The sequence below is a fragment of the Camarhynchus parvulus genome, chromosome 2, assembly GCF_901933205.1.
Source record: "Camarhynchus parvulus chromosome 2, STF_HiC, whole genome shotgun sequence".
In the NCBI taxonomy this organism is placed as follows: domain Eukaryota; kingdom Metazoa; phylum Chordata; class Aves; order Passeriformes; family Thraupidae; genus Camarhynchus; species Camarhynchus parvulus.
Window position 1 is genome coordinate 17,003,444 of NC_044572.1, and position 18,791 is coordinate 17,022,234.

The 18,791-nt window shown below is 39.2% G+C and overlaps 1 protein-coding gene across 1 annotated transcript in view; it reads right to left on the reverse strand.

Moving 5' to 3' along the window:
* Window positions 1-18,791, reverse strand: part of MYO3A (myosin IIIA) — a 112,033-nt gene that overhangs the window by 20,282 nt on the left and 72,960 nt on the right. The window contains exons 20-28 of the mRNA XM_030970758.1: window positions 12,944-13,097; window positions 11,640-11,728; window positions 9,747-9,874; window positions 9,455-9,627; window positions 7,239-7,318; window positions 6,541-6,618; window positions 3,469-3,674; window positions 1,223-1,334; window positions 427-589 (exon numbers count right to left, since the gene is read on the reverse strand). Of these exons, the coding sequence (XP_030826618.1) occupies window positions 427-589; window positions 1,223-1,334; window positions 3,469-3,674; window positions 6,541-6,618; window positions 7,239-7,318; window positions 9,455-9,627; window positions 9,747-9,874; window positions 11,640-11,728; window positions 12,944-13,097 (1,183 nt within the window). The remainder of the gene's footprint in view (window positions 1-426; window positions 590-1,222; window positions 1,335-3,468; window positions 3,675-6,540; window positions 6,619-7,238; window positions 7,319-9,454; window positions 9,628-9,746; window positions 9,875-11,639; window positions 11,729-12,943; window positions 13,098-18,791) is intronic.

Below are 18,791 nucleotides of genomic sequence, written 5' to 3' on the forward strand. Positions count from 1 at the left end.
AATCAGAATGTAAAATAAGATTATGTTTGAAAGTATTAAAAAAATCAGTTGATGCCTCCATCAACAGGGTAATTGGCCTTATTATCTAAGACAGTTAATATATTTTATTTTCATTATTACATTATACAACCTTGTCAGTGCATGCCAGAATATTATTAATAAGAGTATCATCTGTGCAATCACATCCTTCCATTCTTAAAATTGCCTTTTAAATATAACACTGATAAATGTAATTTCAGTAAAGAGATTGTCATAACCTGGTTAAAAGAATTTTTTTCATGAGAACAGATATGACCAAGTATAAGATATTTTGTCAAACGTAACAGCAGGAAAATAGCAAAATCCACATCCAGCATGCACATTCATCTATCAACTGTACACATGCACTAGCTTTAAGCAAAATGTTAAATGTTTTAAAGCTATTACCTGACTGTATTTTAATAGCACTTTGTTCCCTTTGTTCCTTTATCTTTTTGTATCTCCTTGAACCCAGCCACCCTCTGACATAAGCTTGAATCAAAATAATCATGTCAACTGTCTCCTTCCGCATTAAATTCAGCTGCTCCACATGATAGTATTTGAGGAATACCTTAAAAAGAGAAACAAACAGAAGTTTTAGTTACCTTCCCTGCCCTTTAGTCACTCAATCCATTTAACATCAGCAAGAGTTACAAGTTGGTTTCAAATGATGAACAGACCCTTCTGTTGTAGTACCTAAAGGATAATTCTTAGAGATAACATTTTCATTGTTTGGGATATTAGTTTACCTTACTCTTCTCTTCAGCATCTTTTGTCAGTCCTTGCTTATTAATTTTTTTATGGCAAGATTTTTTAAAGTTCCAGTGCAAGCCTTCAGTCTGTAACTATAAATCTGTTTTCAAAACTACAAGGTTAACAGTTTTGTTAACCTCACAAATGTAATGTATGTTACATAAACATGATCCAAATCTGGAACCTTCAATTTCTCCATTTCCCAATTTTAAACCTAAAGCATAGTTTATTTACTAAATTGCTTTTATCAAGCATGAAACTCACATAAGTCCTAAAAAATGAATCCAGAACAAGGATTGCCAACACATTCCTGGTGTGTATTAAGGACTTTGCTTTTTAAAAAGAGTAGAGATCAACAGCTACTCCAACCAAATGGGTGAGAAAACAAATTGTTTAATATGTTAACAATGGCATACTGGAATGAAGAAGATACAGTATATTAAAAAATTACTTTAGTTTTTCCAAGAACCCAGTTGTCAAGGTGGGCTTTTTCCAAGATGGCAGCACAGGTCTCCGGGCTGACTGGAGGATCATCATTTGTTTTGTAACAGATGAGGTAATACCTAAAGACAAATGCATGATTCTTTATTTGATTAATGGAGGATAATACATGCACATACATTTAAACCATTCTTTTAAGTAATAAAAACAATTGCATAAAAGAAAACATAGCACTGAAAAAACCAAACAGCATATGAAAGAAAGTGCAGTTATTTATACACAGTACTAAGAAACTCAATCAAAAGTGGATGAGTGACATATTACAAACCCTGGAGGGTTTTTTAATTCTATACCAACACCAGAAGGTTTTTAAAAAGAGTTCAGTCCAAGTAGAATAGCACAACATTTCTTTCCTCCTCACTATATACTGTGAAAGTGATTTCAGTGGCAATCTAAAAATAAAATAAAAAAATTTTAAAAGCTTTTCTGTCTAAATTATATTATTTTATATTTAGAAATGTCACAAAAATTTCCTGTTTTGTCTCATGTGCTAGACCATCTGCCTTTGAGATACTTAATATCTCAGTAGATGTTGAGATGCATCCCAGCTCTTGTTAGCTCCTTGGAATCAGTTTTGCAGATCCTTTTGGAACATGTAAGTGCCATTGTGACACATCATCTGTAAGCACTTAATCTGGCAAACTCATTACTCAGAATTAATTCTGACTAGGAAAAGAGGTCACAATGCTCACTCATAAAAATTACCTGTGATACACCAGCTCAGCTGCTGGATAGAAAGTACTTGTTTGTTCCAGGACTTTCCAAAATGCTCTATAACAAAATGAACCATATCTATCTTGGCTTTTTAATTTAAGAAAATTGCATTAATTATGTGTGCTTCCTTACAGTACATTCTGGTTTTTTTCTTGTTATTCAGCCTTTAAACACAAAGCCTGGGTTTACCAGCTTTAAATGACGGTAACAGTTTGCTCATGGAATAATAAAAGAGACAATGTGGATTTCTTCATTATCACCTACAGTTCCTTTTTTTTTCTTTTTGTAAAACACAATGAATTGGCTAATTTTTATTACAACCAAATAATTATGCCATTATCTCAGGTCTACCGGTAACTCTCAACTACTAAAAAACCCCAAACCCAAAATAAGACATATATTTTAATAAAAATCCTTTTTCCTTTGAGGGCCACGTCCTCAGTGCCAGAGATCTGCACAGTCTCACTGTAATCAGGGGCACAGCCTCTAGAGAGCTACCCCATTATGTTTACTGCTTTTATATATGTTACTTGAACAGTTAAATTTGTTTTTTTTTTTAAATAAAAATCTGTTACCAAAAGCTACAGCACATCTTGTAACTCTCTTTCCATGCTGCACTCTTCTAAAAGCTGCATTCTTCCAAAAAGCAACAGTTCCAGGATTATTTTTTCCAGAAACAGGGCTTTAAAAACATCCCTTTGCTGTTCTCCTCTCATCTCATGCACCTGCAGCACTCTGCTACTAGCTCTCTCTTTCTAGTGCACTATTTCTTTTAAGTGCTTCTGTCCAAATAGGCGATGCTTGCTTCTTCCCAGTTTTGATCTCCATTCCACACAGCTCTGTTCTGATTGAGACAAATACTCAGGGTCTTTATTTGTAAGAGAGAAGTACAGATTTTTGAGGTGGAGGAAGAAGGTAGCTAAAGGAATAATACAACCACACTGAGTTCATTACTCTGCTTCTTAACAGAAGTGACTAATATTATGAATTATATTTTAAACAACACTATGCAGTTTATTGTACTCAATAAACTTTTCAGCCCTAGACTAGGAATCTCAAATCATCATCTACCCTTGCATAAGCAGATGTTGCACAGTACTGAAGCTTGGGAACTACAGAAATGGTGGTGTTCCTTGGATGCTGTGGCTGCAAATTCTTGGCTTTGATTTGAAGTAATGCATTTCTAATACTCAAGTCCTTGAAGAAACTTGCAGAGTATAAGCAAGTAAATTTCTACCCAAATGCTCAGAGAGCCTGAATCACAGAAATCATTCTGTGATTCATCATCTTTCCCTACCCATCAAAAACATGTTACTAATCTTGTGCCTGAACTACTCTTGCTCATTTTGTCTATAACCTTCTTTGTCACAGGAAATGTCCTTGAATTTCTTTTCAAAGACCATGCCAAAAACAATGCTGGTGCTTAACAAACACTGGCTGGCAATTATAGGAGAGAAAAAAGCTTCTTCACGTCGATGTTACCGTTTTATGAAGTTAGCGAAGAGTATACGATGTGAGTAACCCTGTCTGCGGATCCGTGCTGTCTCCAGAATTCCCGTGTAACGCAGCTGAACCAACACTTTCTCTTTGTCAAACTTGTTTGCCTGCCGGTCATTGTTGGGCTTGATGCACCTGACAAAATGGGGCTGACCAACAACCATTTTGGATAGCAAATCCATCAGAGAATACTGCAAAAAAGTAACAAGAGATCTGTCACCAGGATACTTATGAAACCGGTATATAGGTCCATGTGTAGTTGAAATTTTATTTCATATTATCAGAATCATGTCCAAAACCATATACATGTCATTAAACTGATAGTTTAAGAGTAGATGAAGTAAATGACCCCCAAAAAATTCTAGCTTAGAAAAGCTTCTACTAATTTATACTACTTGCAAGAAACATGGATTCCAAATAAATGTACCAAATTTCATCCAGGACATTATCACAGATTTCCATGATGTCCAACATATGACAGAATACTTACACTCACATTTACTTGCTCATCTTGGAGCTTTGCTAGGTAATTACAGCCATTTTTCTTTTTATTGTTGTCACCTATTTGAAGACCCTTGTTCACCCAGAGAGTAAATCATCCATTGATGGATGGGAAGTGGAACAGCAGCAAGCCAGTAAATATTTCAATTCCTTCATTAGGTTGGAGGAAACGAAGGCTACCCCAGAAGAAGGGCTGGTTGAACTGCTCTGATCTTGGTGTGTCCTGCTCATTCTATAGACTGACGGTGATACAGTAACTGCCCTGCCAAGAGGAAACTTCCAAGGAGGGCAAAGCTAGAAGAACAGAATTCCAAAGTTGCATTTTTCAGACCTTACCAGAGTACCAGGCTAGCAGGGGGGATGCAGCCTGTAGCTCCCCATGCCAGCTGAGGGGAATCTAACTGCAAACAACCTTGACTGGTGTTTTGAAAAATTGCTCCATGGGAGGATCAAATTAAAACACAAATGAAGAGGCTCATTCCTCAAGATTCAACCTGACTCAACAGAAAGAGGCAGCCAGGAGGTAATGCAGCTCAGCAGTAGGATGGTTACATGAAACCAGTGGAGGACGTCAAGAGCCATATGTTTCCTATTAAAATGTGCAATTCCATTCTGGGCAGAAGCTGCACCATAGAGCAAAGTGCTTAATTAGCTCCATCACCAGTGTGCCAACTGAACACAAACAAGTAGGACACGCTAATGGATATATTTTTTTCCATGCAGTCTGAGGTGGCATATGCTTTTCTCAGTCACCCATAGATTTCTGTGTATGAGTAAACCAGTGGGGCTGAAGGTGGATTTTCATTTAAGAGCATTAGCTATCATGATCTAAGCAGGGATATCCAGGACAGAAAATAGCATCAGAAAAGTGTAAACATAATTAACTCATTTGCAGCCTCTGATGCTAGAAGTGCTGATAATACACTGAATCACAGACATTAATTTGAATGAGATTCAATATTTTTTTCCATCTAGAATATTCGGACAGTATATAGCTTTGGACCACTGTGATACCTAAACTGAAATTATCCTTCACAGTCCACAAAGCTGTGCAACTGTATCTAAAAAAGAGAGATCTGGCTCCTCATTGTTCTGACATAGATGTAAGTGAACTCCTACAGGTCATAAAATCATAAATATATTGACTTGGAAGGAACTCATCAGGATCCAACTCCTGGCCCTGTGCAGGACACCCCAGGAATCACACCATGTGCTGGAGAGTATTGTCCAAATGCTCCTGGAACTCTGCCAGGCTGGTGCTGTGACCCTTTCCCTGGAGAGCCGGTTCCAGGGCCCAGCCACCCTCTGGGTGAAGAATGTTTTCCTAATATCCAACATAAACCTCCCCTGATTCAGCTTCATGCCCTTCCCTGTCATTGGTCACGAGACTGCCCTTCCTATTTCCCTCATGAGGATGTTGAAGGTCACAATGAGGCTTCCCCTCAGCCTCCCATTCTCCAGGCTGGACAGACCAAGTGACTTCAGCTGCTTCTCACAGGGCTCCCTTCCAGACCTTCACCATCCTCATGGCCCTCCCGTGGACACTCTCTAACAGTTTAATCTCTTTCTTATACTGTGGCACCCAGAACTGCCCCCAGCACTCAAGGAGAGGCTGCCCCAGTGCAGAGCAGAGCAGGACAATCCCTCCCTTGCCCTGCTGGCCATGCTGTGCCTGATGTCCCCCAGGACAGGGTTGGCCCTTCTGGCGGCCAGGGCACTGCAGGCTCAGGTTCCTGCTTGCCACGGACCAGGACCTCCAGATCCCTTTCTGTAGCACAGCTCTCCAGCCTCTCATTCCCCAGTCTCTATGCACAACCAGGGCTGTCCCATCCCAGGTGCAGAATTTGGCCATTGTCTTTCTGAATTGTCATATGATTTGTTGAGGTCTCTCTGCAGGGCCTCTCTGCTCTCAAGAAGTTGACAGCTCCTCTCAATTTAGTGTCATCAGCAAACTTTTAAGCCGTGTGCTAAATTCATCATGAACATTCCCTCAGCCACTTTATGGTTTGCTGGGAGGGATGACTAAACAAGAGTTGGAAATTCAGAGCAGAATCAACTCTGTGCACACTTCAGATGCTCTTCACTGCTATTTGCTGTTTTAGGACCAGCAGCACAGCCAGTGCTTGGGAAGGTCCAGAGCACTGCTGAAGGAGCCACAGGGATGAACTCTGAGCAGCCTCTGTGCAGGGACCATTGAGAACTTTCTCTGGAGCTCCTGCTTCCAATTAACTTTGCCCTCTTTCTTAAACTCGTAAGGAAATGCTACACCACTAATGTCCAATCTCCCTTTATCTTTGGTGGAAAAACAAGCAAGTGAAAGATTAATATTGATCATCATACATCATCATGACAGCAATGTGGCTGTGTAATCAAGTACAGTTAAAGATGAAACATCACAATCTCAAGATATTTGTACTGCACAGACTGCTGCACCATATATGCAGTTCACAAACTCTAAATGGATCACTACTAACTCAACAGGTGCATTTCAAAAAAGTAAAAAAATAAGCATTTTCTGTACTCTAAAAATATTTATTAAAAGATCTGGTATCTTACTCTAAAATAAGAAGCAACTGTCTGTGTTTTCATGCTGGTTGTTTCTCTTGGATGATGTCCAGTATCTCCTGCTTCATTCTATAAAGATGAAGAAAAAATTACACTTTTTATCTCTAGTTAGCCTGCAGTGCCCTTTCCAATGCCGCAAGAAAGCATCCCTCAGAGAACGTAAATAATTTTAAAAGTATTCTAAACAGCAAAAGTTACAGCATGATCACTAACACAAATCAGTGACACCAACACTTTGCTACACAATACACAAATATTCACACACACAAAGGGCACAAATTGGTAACAGAGCATCTAATCACTGCCACAAATAACTGGACAATGTCTGAGGTCCTGTCTGTTATTTCATCATCACTGTTAATCTGATAGTTTTCTAAGAAACATGGCTATATTCCACACCAATATTTTAATTTCTCTTTTTGCTACAATAGCAGTTGGGAAATAGTAATTTTTTTCCCCCTGAAGTTGTTATAAAACTATAGCCAGAAAGAAGGGAAATGTTAGGTTTTTACCTCACGGAAGGAATATGAATTGCACAACACAAAGATATCCAGCTAAACAGAAAAGAAAATAGAAGAGGGAGAAAAACCAAGGAAGGGGTTACTCACTTACTTTCAATACCAAAACAGCTACTGCCTTTCTAGTTTAAATTAGGCTTCAATGCAGAATCACAAAATCAGTTTTCTTACCTTTGTATGACTGATTGATTTTTGGGAGGTCCACATTTGATAACTGATTGTAGTTTTGCTTTTGGTGTGTGCCAGGTTACCTATAGAAAGATGAAAGAAAGTAACCTACCAAAGTGCTTACATCTCATCTAAACTAAGAATGATCTGAACCACCTTATTCATGCCCCCAGTGCAAGCATATGATTATAAAGGTCATTGACTTTTTCAGAGTGTGTCCTCATTTCCCCTTTAACCCTTGGGATGGAATGAGTTCTGAAGAAGTTGCATTAACACAGAACATGGTTTTTTCTCCTTCAGCTCATATGTCATCTGCTAGATAAAAAAATAAACAGACAGACTGCTGCAGAAGGTAAGATAGATACATCTTAGAGCATCCTTGTGGTTTTACCCTAAGAATGTTACTGTACTATTCTAGTTCTAATGCTACATATTAAAGAAAAATGTGCTAATACCCTTCTCTGGCCCTGAGGAAAAGTGACATGGCATGACTCAAGTTTATACACCTAAACTCTACCCTTTACTTCGCTTTCAACCCCCAGTAAAAGAAGATTGTATCTTTCCACACAACTTGCTGGAAACCATCACTGGCCTGTCCTTTCTCAGAAGTGCGGCTCAGTATTCCTGGAAGGCTAATAGCTGACATGGACTAAAACTGTCCCAGGGAGGCATTCTAACCATTAATCAGAATGTAACCATTAATCAGAATGAGAGCCCTGTGGGAATGTTTCAGCTACTATTCACTGGCTCTGTTTGGTTTACTAGCACAGGCAAAGCCTTAAAGCTCTAACTCTGGAACTCTAAGCCAAGCAATATCTTCATTATGATGACCTTGAAGGACTAGGTGCATTGACATGCTTTACACAGACATTGGTCTTTTCAAGGAATAATGAAAATTCTGCTGAGCTTTCCATCATGTCTCTCTGTGTTGATAAACCCTAAACATTGCTGCATGCTGCTACTGCTTCTGCTAATAACATAACACCTCTGGGATCTCCCACTGGGAAAGCCTGTATTATCTCTCTACTAGTGCTCAGCTACTATCAGGAAGAGGTGGATAAGAGCTGGAATAACAGCTGCAAATATGTGTCATGGTAATGCACCTGGTATTATGTGATGATACCAAGGCCTAAACCTCCCTGGCATTCAGCTGAATATCACAGGGTGGGAAGGAAAAAGAGAGGATTACTAACAGCTAACTTTAGCTATCCAAAAGTGAGGTGTCTACAGGATCCCTGCTGTATTCAGTGGAGAGAGACACCTTCAGAGGAGATTTTTCCCATCCCAAGAGAAACACCTGAGATAAGCAAGATGGGTTGGACTTTGGGTAATTCTCTACAACTACTCTGATTCTAGATAAATAACATGGATCAGAAACCTAACTTTAAGTTGGCTGTAGCTGGAAGGTTTGAGTCAGTTTTGAAATGCTACATGCAGTGTTTCACAATATTCAACAAGAAGACTAAAACAGCCTTCAGAGTTATCTTGCAAAACATGAAGACTTGGGATCAGTTCTTGGAGCTATTTGGATGCTTGCTTGGACTCTATGGAAATTATATTTTAGTATATTAGCAAATATCAACAAGTCAAAAAGATCAGGCAAGGGCATTGAGCTCTGTGCTTTTCCAGGAACACTCAAAATAAAATTCCAAGACCAAATTTTGCATTCTAATAGCAAAGCTCCCTTTGTAAAGAACAGAAGCCTTGCCAAAACCTCAGCTTCTCTAAGTTATGAGAACATTTTCATTTCCATTAGGCTCTTCCAGTTTAGCTTTTCTGTTCTGCTAGAAATATGTCTCCCATGTAATTGTACAAGAAAGTAATGTTGTAAAGCACTTACTGTAGGGCATCAATGCCATCACACAGGGAGTACTACAACACAATAACAAACTGGTTGTAAGGAGACTTACCCATCATCCTGCAGTGGAAGGCAGGACAATTTGCAAGGACATAGTTGAAAAAAGGTGCAATTTAGGAGTAATTTCTGTAGAGCCAGTTTTATTCCCCCACCTCTACTTACAAATTTCTTCAGGAAGAGCTTACTACAAGGACCCCATCGGTTACCTATTGTAAAGAACTCTAAGACTGAAAATGAAGGAGTGTCTTCTCAGTCTTTGCAGCAGATGTTAGGATCCCCAGCCTTTGTTCTCTACCGCTTAGAGATAAATTGCACTGAGGCAATTTATAAATGCCCTGTCCAAAAGAGGCCAATGACTTACCTGATCCTTTCTGTTCAGGCCTCAGCTCAAGAGATGTGCTCCACTCCCTGTCTTGATCCCCTACCCTGAAGACAGGACCCTGAAAGAAGCCTCTACCACTTCCTTGGCACTTGACCAGACCAATATCTCCCCTGCAGCTTAAGATGGCTGCAGCTCCATTCAGTATAGATTCCATGGTGGGAAAGTGAAGCCACAAAGTGTATAATGTCATCAGTGAGGGGCCATATGAAACCTAGCAGTGGTCATCATGAAGGCTGGAGAAATCTAAGAAGATCACCACACAGCAATACCTGTTTTTGTGAGAGGGTGAGTTACCAGCTGTCGTGTCAGGTTGTTTTCAGATGATCGCAGTAGCAGCACAATATCAGCTGGCAGCGTATCTCTATTTTTGGCTAGGAATCCACTTGCATTATATAGAACCTGTTTAAAAAGTGCATTTATACATCTTCTTGGATTTTTAAATGTAATTGTAAATTTAAGCTTTCTGGAATAGGGCTTTTACTTTAACAAGATACACAAATAGTTTTTCAGCCATCAGGCTCACTCTCACTTCTAGTCTTCTTTTTTGATCACTGAAAGTTCTATCTTTTCAATACTGAGATATGATGCAAACCACTGAAAGCAAATCTGTAATTCCAAAGTAGCTTAAGACATTTATTTTTCCTAATGCAGGCAGTAGTTTTAACCTGTGTGGATTTATCACCAGGACAAGCATATTGCAGTCCTCCTTTACACCTGTACATGTGCTAATGCACAATTAACAATGCACTTGATTTCAACCTCATCACACAGCATTACCCATATGACTATACAATCTTTCTGTGCTATTCATATTATGCTGTACTGTACCCAGGACTTAACACTCTTCCTAGGGATTTCTGTATTAATTGTAGAGGAAGTTTGCAGAATCACAAACTGCATACTGTCAACTGAGATCTCTCTAAAAATTCCAAGAATGGTATACCTAATTAAAAATGTAGCTTCAGAGTTCTATCTTGATGGTCTAAGATATTCACAAGAAAACTTGACCTGTCAAGAAGGGTAGAAGATACTGGGACATATAATTTAGAAAAACCCATCACAGAACAACTCAGCAACAGTCTTAAATGATGAAAAAGACTTGTAAAGGAAGAGGAAATAACCTGTTCTCCAGTTCCACAGAAAGCTGGACTAGGGGTAATGAATTTATATGGCAGCAATGGAGACATAAGTTAGACAGCAGAAGAAACTTCCTAATGGAGTTTTTTGAACACTGATGGGGCAGTGGTATAATTCCCCATCTTCAGTGGCTGGTAACAGGTAGAGGGAGACCTGGCTTTCCACTCCTTGCAGTGAGTTATGCTGTGCTGGTGAAATGCAACTCAGCTGGAGATGAGGTTCAGAGGAGTTACAAGAGGCTCCTTGTAGCTCTTGTAGGGGTAAGATATTTTCCAGCAGTATTTGTCTCCTCCCAGGCCAGCTGCTCCAGGAAGGAAGGAAGGAAGGAAGGAAGGAAGGAAGGAAAGGAAGGAAGGAAAGGAAGGAAGGAAAGGAAGGAAAGGAAGGAAAGGAAGGAAAGGAAGGAAAGGAAAGGAAGGAAGGAAGGAAGGAAGGAAGGAAGGAAGGAAGGAAGGAAGGAAGGAAGGAAGGAAGGAAGGAAGGAAGGAAGGAAGGAAGGAAGGAAGGAAGGAAGGAAGGAAGGAAGGAAGGAAGGAAGGAAGGAAGGAAGGAAGGAAGGATGCTGCTCACTGAATGAAGCAGGAAGCAGGGCCTGCACTCTCTGTCTGGCTGATGACAAAGAACAGAACTAAGAAAGGTTTGATGGTGTGTAGGAGGTAGTAGAAAGAATGGAGCTGGGTCCTTGCTAGAAACAGTGGGAACAAGCATGGTGCAGAACTTCGAGGAACTAAGGGGAAGAGCACTGAGTTGCATTACATACCAGTTATGTTTTGGGTCTTCTATAACACAGTCAATTAATTTACCTGGTGACATTTAAGAGAAATACACTTCTGCTATTGCTTTTTTTTTTTTTTTTTTAATTGAGCGATAAGAAATTTTCAATTTACTTTTGATATGTAAGGCACTGCCAACATTCCCGTGTCTGGACTGAAGAAACAACTGTTGAGAACCAACCCAGATGATCTCTTCTACTTCCTTCCAGCCCTACCATTCCACAATCCCCAACTAACATCATCAGGTGTCTTACCTTTCCTGCATAATGATAAATTCCGAAGGTCAGATCTACTCTTTTGGGTCTCCAAAAATATTTTGATTTCAAATTATCTTCAAATTTTTCTGAAAGGAAACACATAGCTTATCTTACTGGAGTTGCTGTACAATCATTCTCTTCTGAAGCTGTTTCCCTCCAAGGAGGTTTCCTGACTTCTCAGCCAATGCAGAGGCACAAAACAGACACTGATGCTTTCAAGGACAGAGATACCATAATGGTCTTATAACAAGACACTGGATAGAGAATATGGGAGCTCTTGGACAAGTTACTTACTTTGTTACAATTTTTTAATGTGTGACCTCAGAAAATCATGGAATCATAGAATCATTAAGGAAGGAAAAGATGCCTAAGATCATTGAGTCCCTTAATCCAGCACCACTCTGTTCACCACTAAGCCATGTCCCCAGGTGCCACATCCACATATGTTTTGAACACTTCCAGGGCTTGCCTTTCCAAGATTTTTATCTACACATATGAAACAATGCAGAAATCTTTCCTAAGGATTCCTTGAGGAGTTGTGAAGAAATATTCACTGATTGAGTGCTTCTGTACTGTAGACTAAAAAGCATGAGGATAAAAGAACAACAAGCTCATATAATTGCTTTAACATGGGCATTGTTACTGGATGTTATTAGGTTTTCTGATTGCGTGTTGGCTAAAACTCTAATTTGACATGTTGCACATTCAAAATGAGTAAAACCAGGATTTATCTGCACAGAAATACCACTGAAATAATGAAGTCAATGGTAATTGCAGCTACTCAACAGCACTGAAATATTCAGGATCTGAATTACAACGACTTTAGGTGTTTTAATTTGAATTTGTGAATAGAAAACACTCAGAAAGCATAATTTGCTGGAAGTCACTGAAGCATGTTTGCAGTCATTACTCTTCAAAAGTATTAAACTTCCTGCTCAAATATTGCTTATCAAAAATCTCAGAGCTGAGCATGACTGAACTTTGCAAACAGTGCTCTTGGTCTATGAACCTAGAGTTTTAACTCAGTTTGATCTTTACTCTTCAAGCTCTGCAGCAAAAAATTCCTGAAGGTAGGAGAACTTTAAACCTGGATCAGCAGCTTAGGTTCATTTGTACTCTTGATGTTTCTCTATGAACCTCAAGGACACAACCATCCCAGCATGCATGTCTTCCTCAAACACACTGACACTGAAATGGGGGCTCACTAAAAGCATAACTAGCATGTAGTCTGAACTGTATGTGCCAAACAGAGACTGAACAGAAGACAAGCTGCAAAGCTGTGAAATGAACCATATACTTACCTACAAGTGTCTGATCTGTTGCTTGTGGGAATCGACTTTCCTCATCCAGCAGAGACAATAAACCCATTGGTTTCTGCAGGAACATGTCTAGGAGGGGCCTGTTGTCCTCGTATTCTATAACTCTTGCATCAACACCTTCGTAAAGGTATTCATTCTGCAGCAAGAGAGAGAAGGCATGCTTTGTCTGTGTACACTGAACCACTTCAGAAAATAATTCACAAACTGTCAATTGTAGCAAATTAAAACTGCATTGAGAGGGTGTGCCTCAGGGCTAAAGCCATCAAGGTTTGGCAGAAACAAATGTCAGCTGGGATTTTGGTTTTGAATATGTAAATTCAGTACTTCTATGGCATATTTGGTACTTTACAGGAATAGCAAGAATTAAAGAAATAGAGTTGAATAAGATAAAGTATATTGTTTTCAAATAGAGACCTCAGGGTCTATTTATTTCCCTGGTCTGAAATGTAGAAAATTTCTTAACCATTTAGAGCTATATTTACATCCCCAACTCATTGCTACTCATTGCTCAGATCCAAGTGATGGCTAAGATTTACAGAAATGACTACAGGTTCCAGTGGCTTTACTTGTTTGATCACCCTCCTGAAACACCTGGAAAAATTCTTAAGTGGAGAAGAAAGGTGCACATACTTTCTAAAAATTAAAGAATTGTGTACATACTTCCTAAGAATTAAATAAATTGCCTCAGATTTTCTTCTAACACGTTTTCATTCCTTTCAAGGAACTAGGGAAAGGTATTCACCAAGATTTAAAAACAACAGAAAAGGTGGTGGGGTGGACTTCTTTGTTCGCTTTTTTGTTTGGTTTGGCCTGGCTGTTTTTTTCCTGAAGACTGCAAATATCTGGATTCCTCCCAGACTAAGAAAAAAACAAAACCCAAATGTATCCACAGCATGTTGCAATGGTTTTATCTTTACTATAATTTGGATTATAGCTGGAGAATGCAAGAATGCCCTTCATTAATCCTTTAGCAAGGCAGAGGACAGCTGCAGATTTACCAAGAGAAGGTTGCTCTAGGGACTACCACCCCCCATTATTTTTGCTTGAATTAGGTAAAGCAGTAGCAGTTTTCTACCACACAATGCTTCCTGTTTGTGCCAGGGATGCCTTCAGTCCTGTGCAGGCTGTAGTGTGAAACACAGAGCTTTTGATTGACTTTAAAATCATCTCTCTGCCAAAGGACAGACTTTATAAGTGTTGCATTCATGTATGGTGTTAACATCACAGTTTTGCCATCCTGAATTCATTGTGAGAAGAATGCCACAGAAATGAATGATGGCTAATACTAATGAGTGCAAAGACCTCTAACCTTGGAAGACCTCTCCTTATGTGTCATTCACTTGAGTCTGAATGAGTGAAGAAGGCAACAAATTGAGCATTTAAAAAAGAAGTTCACTTTCATATACAACAGAAAAGCACCTGTTTCATACCTCTTAATCTCAGAGAAACAACAAAGGCATAAAATCAATAAGACAGGTCTAAAAATACAAACACAAATAAAAATCTGCTGATCCATTTGGAAGAGGACATGAAATATATATCTAAACCCTTCCAGATCCAGATTGATGTAATTTCCCAGGACACTTCACTCTAAGGATAGGTTATAATTCAGTTTATATGCCACATAAGGGTGTAATCAGTAAGAATCTCACCTACAGCCCCATGAGGACTCCTCATTTGAGACAAATAACATTAACCTCATTCGTGTTTCCCCTGAAGCAGTGGACAGGTGGAGTTTTGCTTTTTAATTTAATCAATGACCTGAGTAGCAGGACAAGACAGGAGAGTAATAAATGTATCACAGATATAGGTGAGAAGTTAATTACATACCTGTAGAAGCTGGTGGCAGAAAGGGAATGAGTCTGTGTTATCTTCCAGAGATAACATGGGAGTAAGGGAAGTTTAACTGAAGGCTACAGCTACACTGACACACAGATGTTCATGGAACCAGCTGTTACTGCTCAGGATTATCTGGAGTACCCCTATCAAAGGGGCAAGGGGAAGAGACTGCTCAGGATGGTCTATCAGAGGAGAGCGTTTCTGTGACACTCAGACATCCTCAAACAACCTGTCTAATCATAAACTTTTTCCAACCTCAAATGCTTGTGAGAGAGGTTGGTTTAGAGAGCTGATAAAATTGTTCTCCTTCAAAAAGGAAGGAACTCTTAGAAGCTGTACTACCATGCTCTAACAGCAACACCTGCTCCCCTCCCTGCCCAGGCAGCACATAGGCCACATTCCAAGCCTGCAGTGTGTGTGAGCACTGAGTTTGTGTCCTTTGTGTCTCACAACTGGACGAGTGTCAGCCCTGACAGCTTTGGTGATTTTGCCATCTCCCCAGCAGGATATAAAGGAGTTCACTCCATCACTTCCCACGGGCTCCTGAAGGACAGCTGATGACCAAGCCAGGCACCAGTGTGACAGATGACTCAGAAATGATACTGTACTACATTTTCTGATGCAGTGCTGGTTTCAACCACATCATTAGGATACAAGCAGCAAGTATAAAAGCTTTAATGATGGACATGATAAAACTGTAATGAAACAGGTCTTATTTGAATTAATAAGATGAATCAGCTACAGGATTTTGTAATCCCCTGTGATGTTTTGTGACAAGAAAGCTCCACAAAATAGCTACTTCTTGAAATTCTAAAGCATAATCTATTAGAAAGTATTCCTGTGGATGGGATGTCAAAAGGAATAAGTCAGTTACACTATTAATTGGGCTCCCATCTCATCTTAGTATTACATGGTATCTTTCCTATGATCAAAACTGTAGCATTAGTTTTATGTTATATATATGTGTTATAGTTATAACCTGGTTTGATTGGTAATAAAAGAATTACAAAATGCATTAGGAAATGGTCTTCATGTTTAATAAAGTAATGCCATTTACCGAGACCATTTTATGATGACACTTTGGTTTAAATGGGGACACCAGACTTATTCACAAGGAACCTTTTCCAGCTGAAACTAGAAGATTAAGTTGTCATGAGAATGTAAAATAAACATTATATACATTTAATGCAAAATGTATCATCCTTCCAACTGACAGAAAACTTGCTACTTTCCAAAATGTTTTAGCTATCTGCCATTACACCTTTTACTTCTTATGGGGGAATGACAAATGAGAAAGGAACAGGAAGGCTGTTTTGCTGGACATTGTGACCTGCAGATTATGGAGCTGACAGAAAACAACTTATAACAGAATCTAATATGTAAGGGGAACACCTTGAAGGACAGGACTGAAGGTCCAAAAATTCTGCTTTGCTCTATATTGACCAAAAAAACCCCTTGTGCTGGCAAAACAAAAAGCAGTGACTAAGTTGAGAGGCCACATTCTCTCCCCAGTCAGCAGAGATAGGGATATATCTATTTGTCTCCACTGACTAGTGGGAATCTACACTATCTTTATCTTAAACTATATACCCACTTAAGTCTTTCTGTTAAATTAGTGAAAGGAGATTGCATTCAGGCCTAAAAGCCTTTATCCTTAAATGCAAACATTAAGTCAATAATAAAGAATAAATTCTCTTAATTTTGAGTTGAGTTGTCCATGTTGGCCTGCAGACACTCCACTCTAGCTGATACCCCGAGTCTCAGGCTGTGATAGTACCACTGTTCCTTTCTTCTAGCCCTGTCACTACTGTGGCCTTTTTTTTTTTTTTTTGTGGGCCACACTTCCAAGGAAAGCAAAACTGGGAACACTTTTCAGATTCAGATACAGAAAAGAGACCACTGACAATGATAAAACAATTTCACCTGCAACACTAAAAGTACAATTCAGCCTTATAAGTGTATTTACTACTTGGCTTCATTGGCCAAGTTGCCAAAATATGATTCACCTTCTCTGATGATATAATCACTACTTACCCGGTGAACACGAGTTAATGACAAACTAAACTGTAATCAACTGATTAGGCCTCAGCTTCCCCCTAGATAGGTCAAATTTCATGAAATTGCATGTGATATGATATTGAACAGAGCAAAACAGGGTGAGGAATGAAAAAACAATGTATCTGTACATTTTATGTCTCTTGAGGGAAGTATAAAAGAATTTAAATTCTTCAGTCTTCCTTGGGTATATCTACAGGGTTCAACGCAGTGTTGTGTTACAGATTTCTGAGGTAGCACAGGGCAGTCTGAAATGTTTGTCTGGCACTGCATGGGGCAGTGGTGAGACACTAGCCTGGCTCCCAGTGACAGGACAGCTCCAGCAGCACAACAGTCAGGGCTAAGGGAAAGTCAACAAAGATCTTGGTGACTTCTGGCATCAGCCTTCTTGTAAACATAACTTCTGTATTTTAGAGTCTAAGACACAAACCGTTGCACATAAAATAATTTGTAAAGTCAGGCAGATATATCAGCAAAGGGCAGAGGTTATCCTAGTGTTTGTTTTACATCAGTAACATATTTTATTTTAGTTTACAATTGAAGTACGTTACTAGCGTCAACACAGCAGTGTCTGTCCTTACAGTGAACAGGAAAGATTCTGGAGCCACCTGCTTTCTCAAAGCTGTTTTTGTGATGTAAAACTGGGACAACCATGTAATGAATAAGCAAAAAGTGATGTCTTATAATGACTATGAATCACACCACAAATCCTTCTGTGCCATTGGGTTGTAATGCAGAATACCACATTTCTCATTTCCCATGTCTGAAAGGGGCAGATTTACACCCACACTTGCATGAACTTAATCTGTATAGCTCCTTCTGCACTCCTGCAGTAATATCTTTGGAGACTGCTACAAGACACTATAATGAAGTTTCACATAATCTTATGTAGTTATTTGATGTACATTAACGTAGACAGTCACCTGGTTGGTATTAAAGGCTGGATGTGGACACTTGTAATAGAAATATTAGGACTGGTATATATGAAATATGAATAGAAATGTGCATATAAGCACCAGAAAAAATAGTCTTAAAAGAATAGCTGTATTATAGCCTGTGATTTGAATGAAGAACATTTGTTCATAACAATAAAACTGAGGAAAGAGCTCCTTACATCAAGAACAGAAGGCCTACACTTACATAAAAACACAGGACAGAGAGTTAGTGAGAGGAACACCCTCTAAACCTGACAGCAGGAGCATGACTGTGAGGTTATAGCACATCACACACAATTTTCTTATAAGCCCACCAAGGAAATGGACTGTAGGCATAAAAATGTATATGTTCCAACCAAGTAAAGCCAGATAATGACCTTGCCTAAAGGTTATGGATGATGAAGTAAATAAGGGTTTGAGGCAAAGAATGACTGCTAAAGGCTGTAAAAGATATGTCCAAAAGCTATTTCAGCAAGAAGAACCTAAGAGACATGATGAAGACTTGTCAGCTGGTGTCCATTATTCTATATGTCACTCAGAAATTTTCTTGGCCAGACCATTTGAACACAGACACACCCACCCACCCATGCCATGGTGCATTCTATGTATCTGTGAGTCCATGAAATCTGTGAGAGAATGAATGGAAATGGCTAAAATTGATGTACTTATAGAGACTCTGTATATAGAGATTACCTTTCCCTTCTATAGATTCTGTAGTTGTACTAACTTCCTATAGGGAGAAATGGGCAAACTATATATTGTCAAAATAAGAAGGTAATTTTCCCCCCATCTGCTCAGTGGCAGAATAACCACCCTGACCATGGTGCAGCAAAGCACATGCAAGGGAGTAAACTGTTCCTATTGCATGGTGACACCACAAACCTGTAAATAATATAGATCTGGCCAAAAAGTTCTGTAATAGGATACCTAGAAACAAGTAAAGGCAGGTTACACTAAACTTGACTCTAATTAAAAAAGAGAAGGAGGATTAAAACATTATT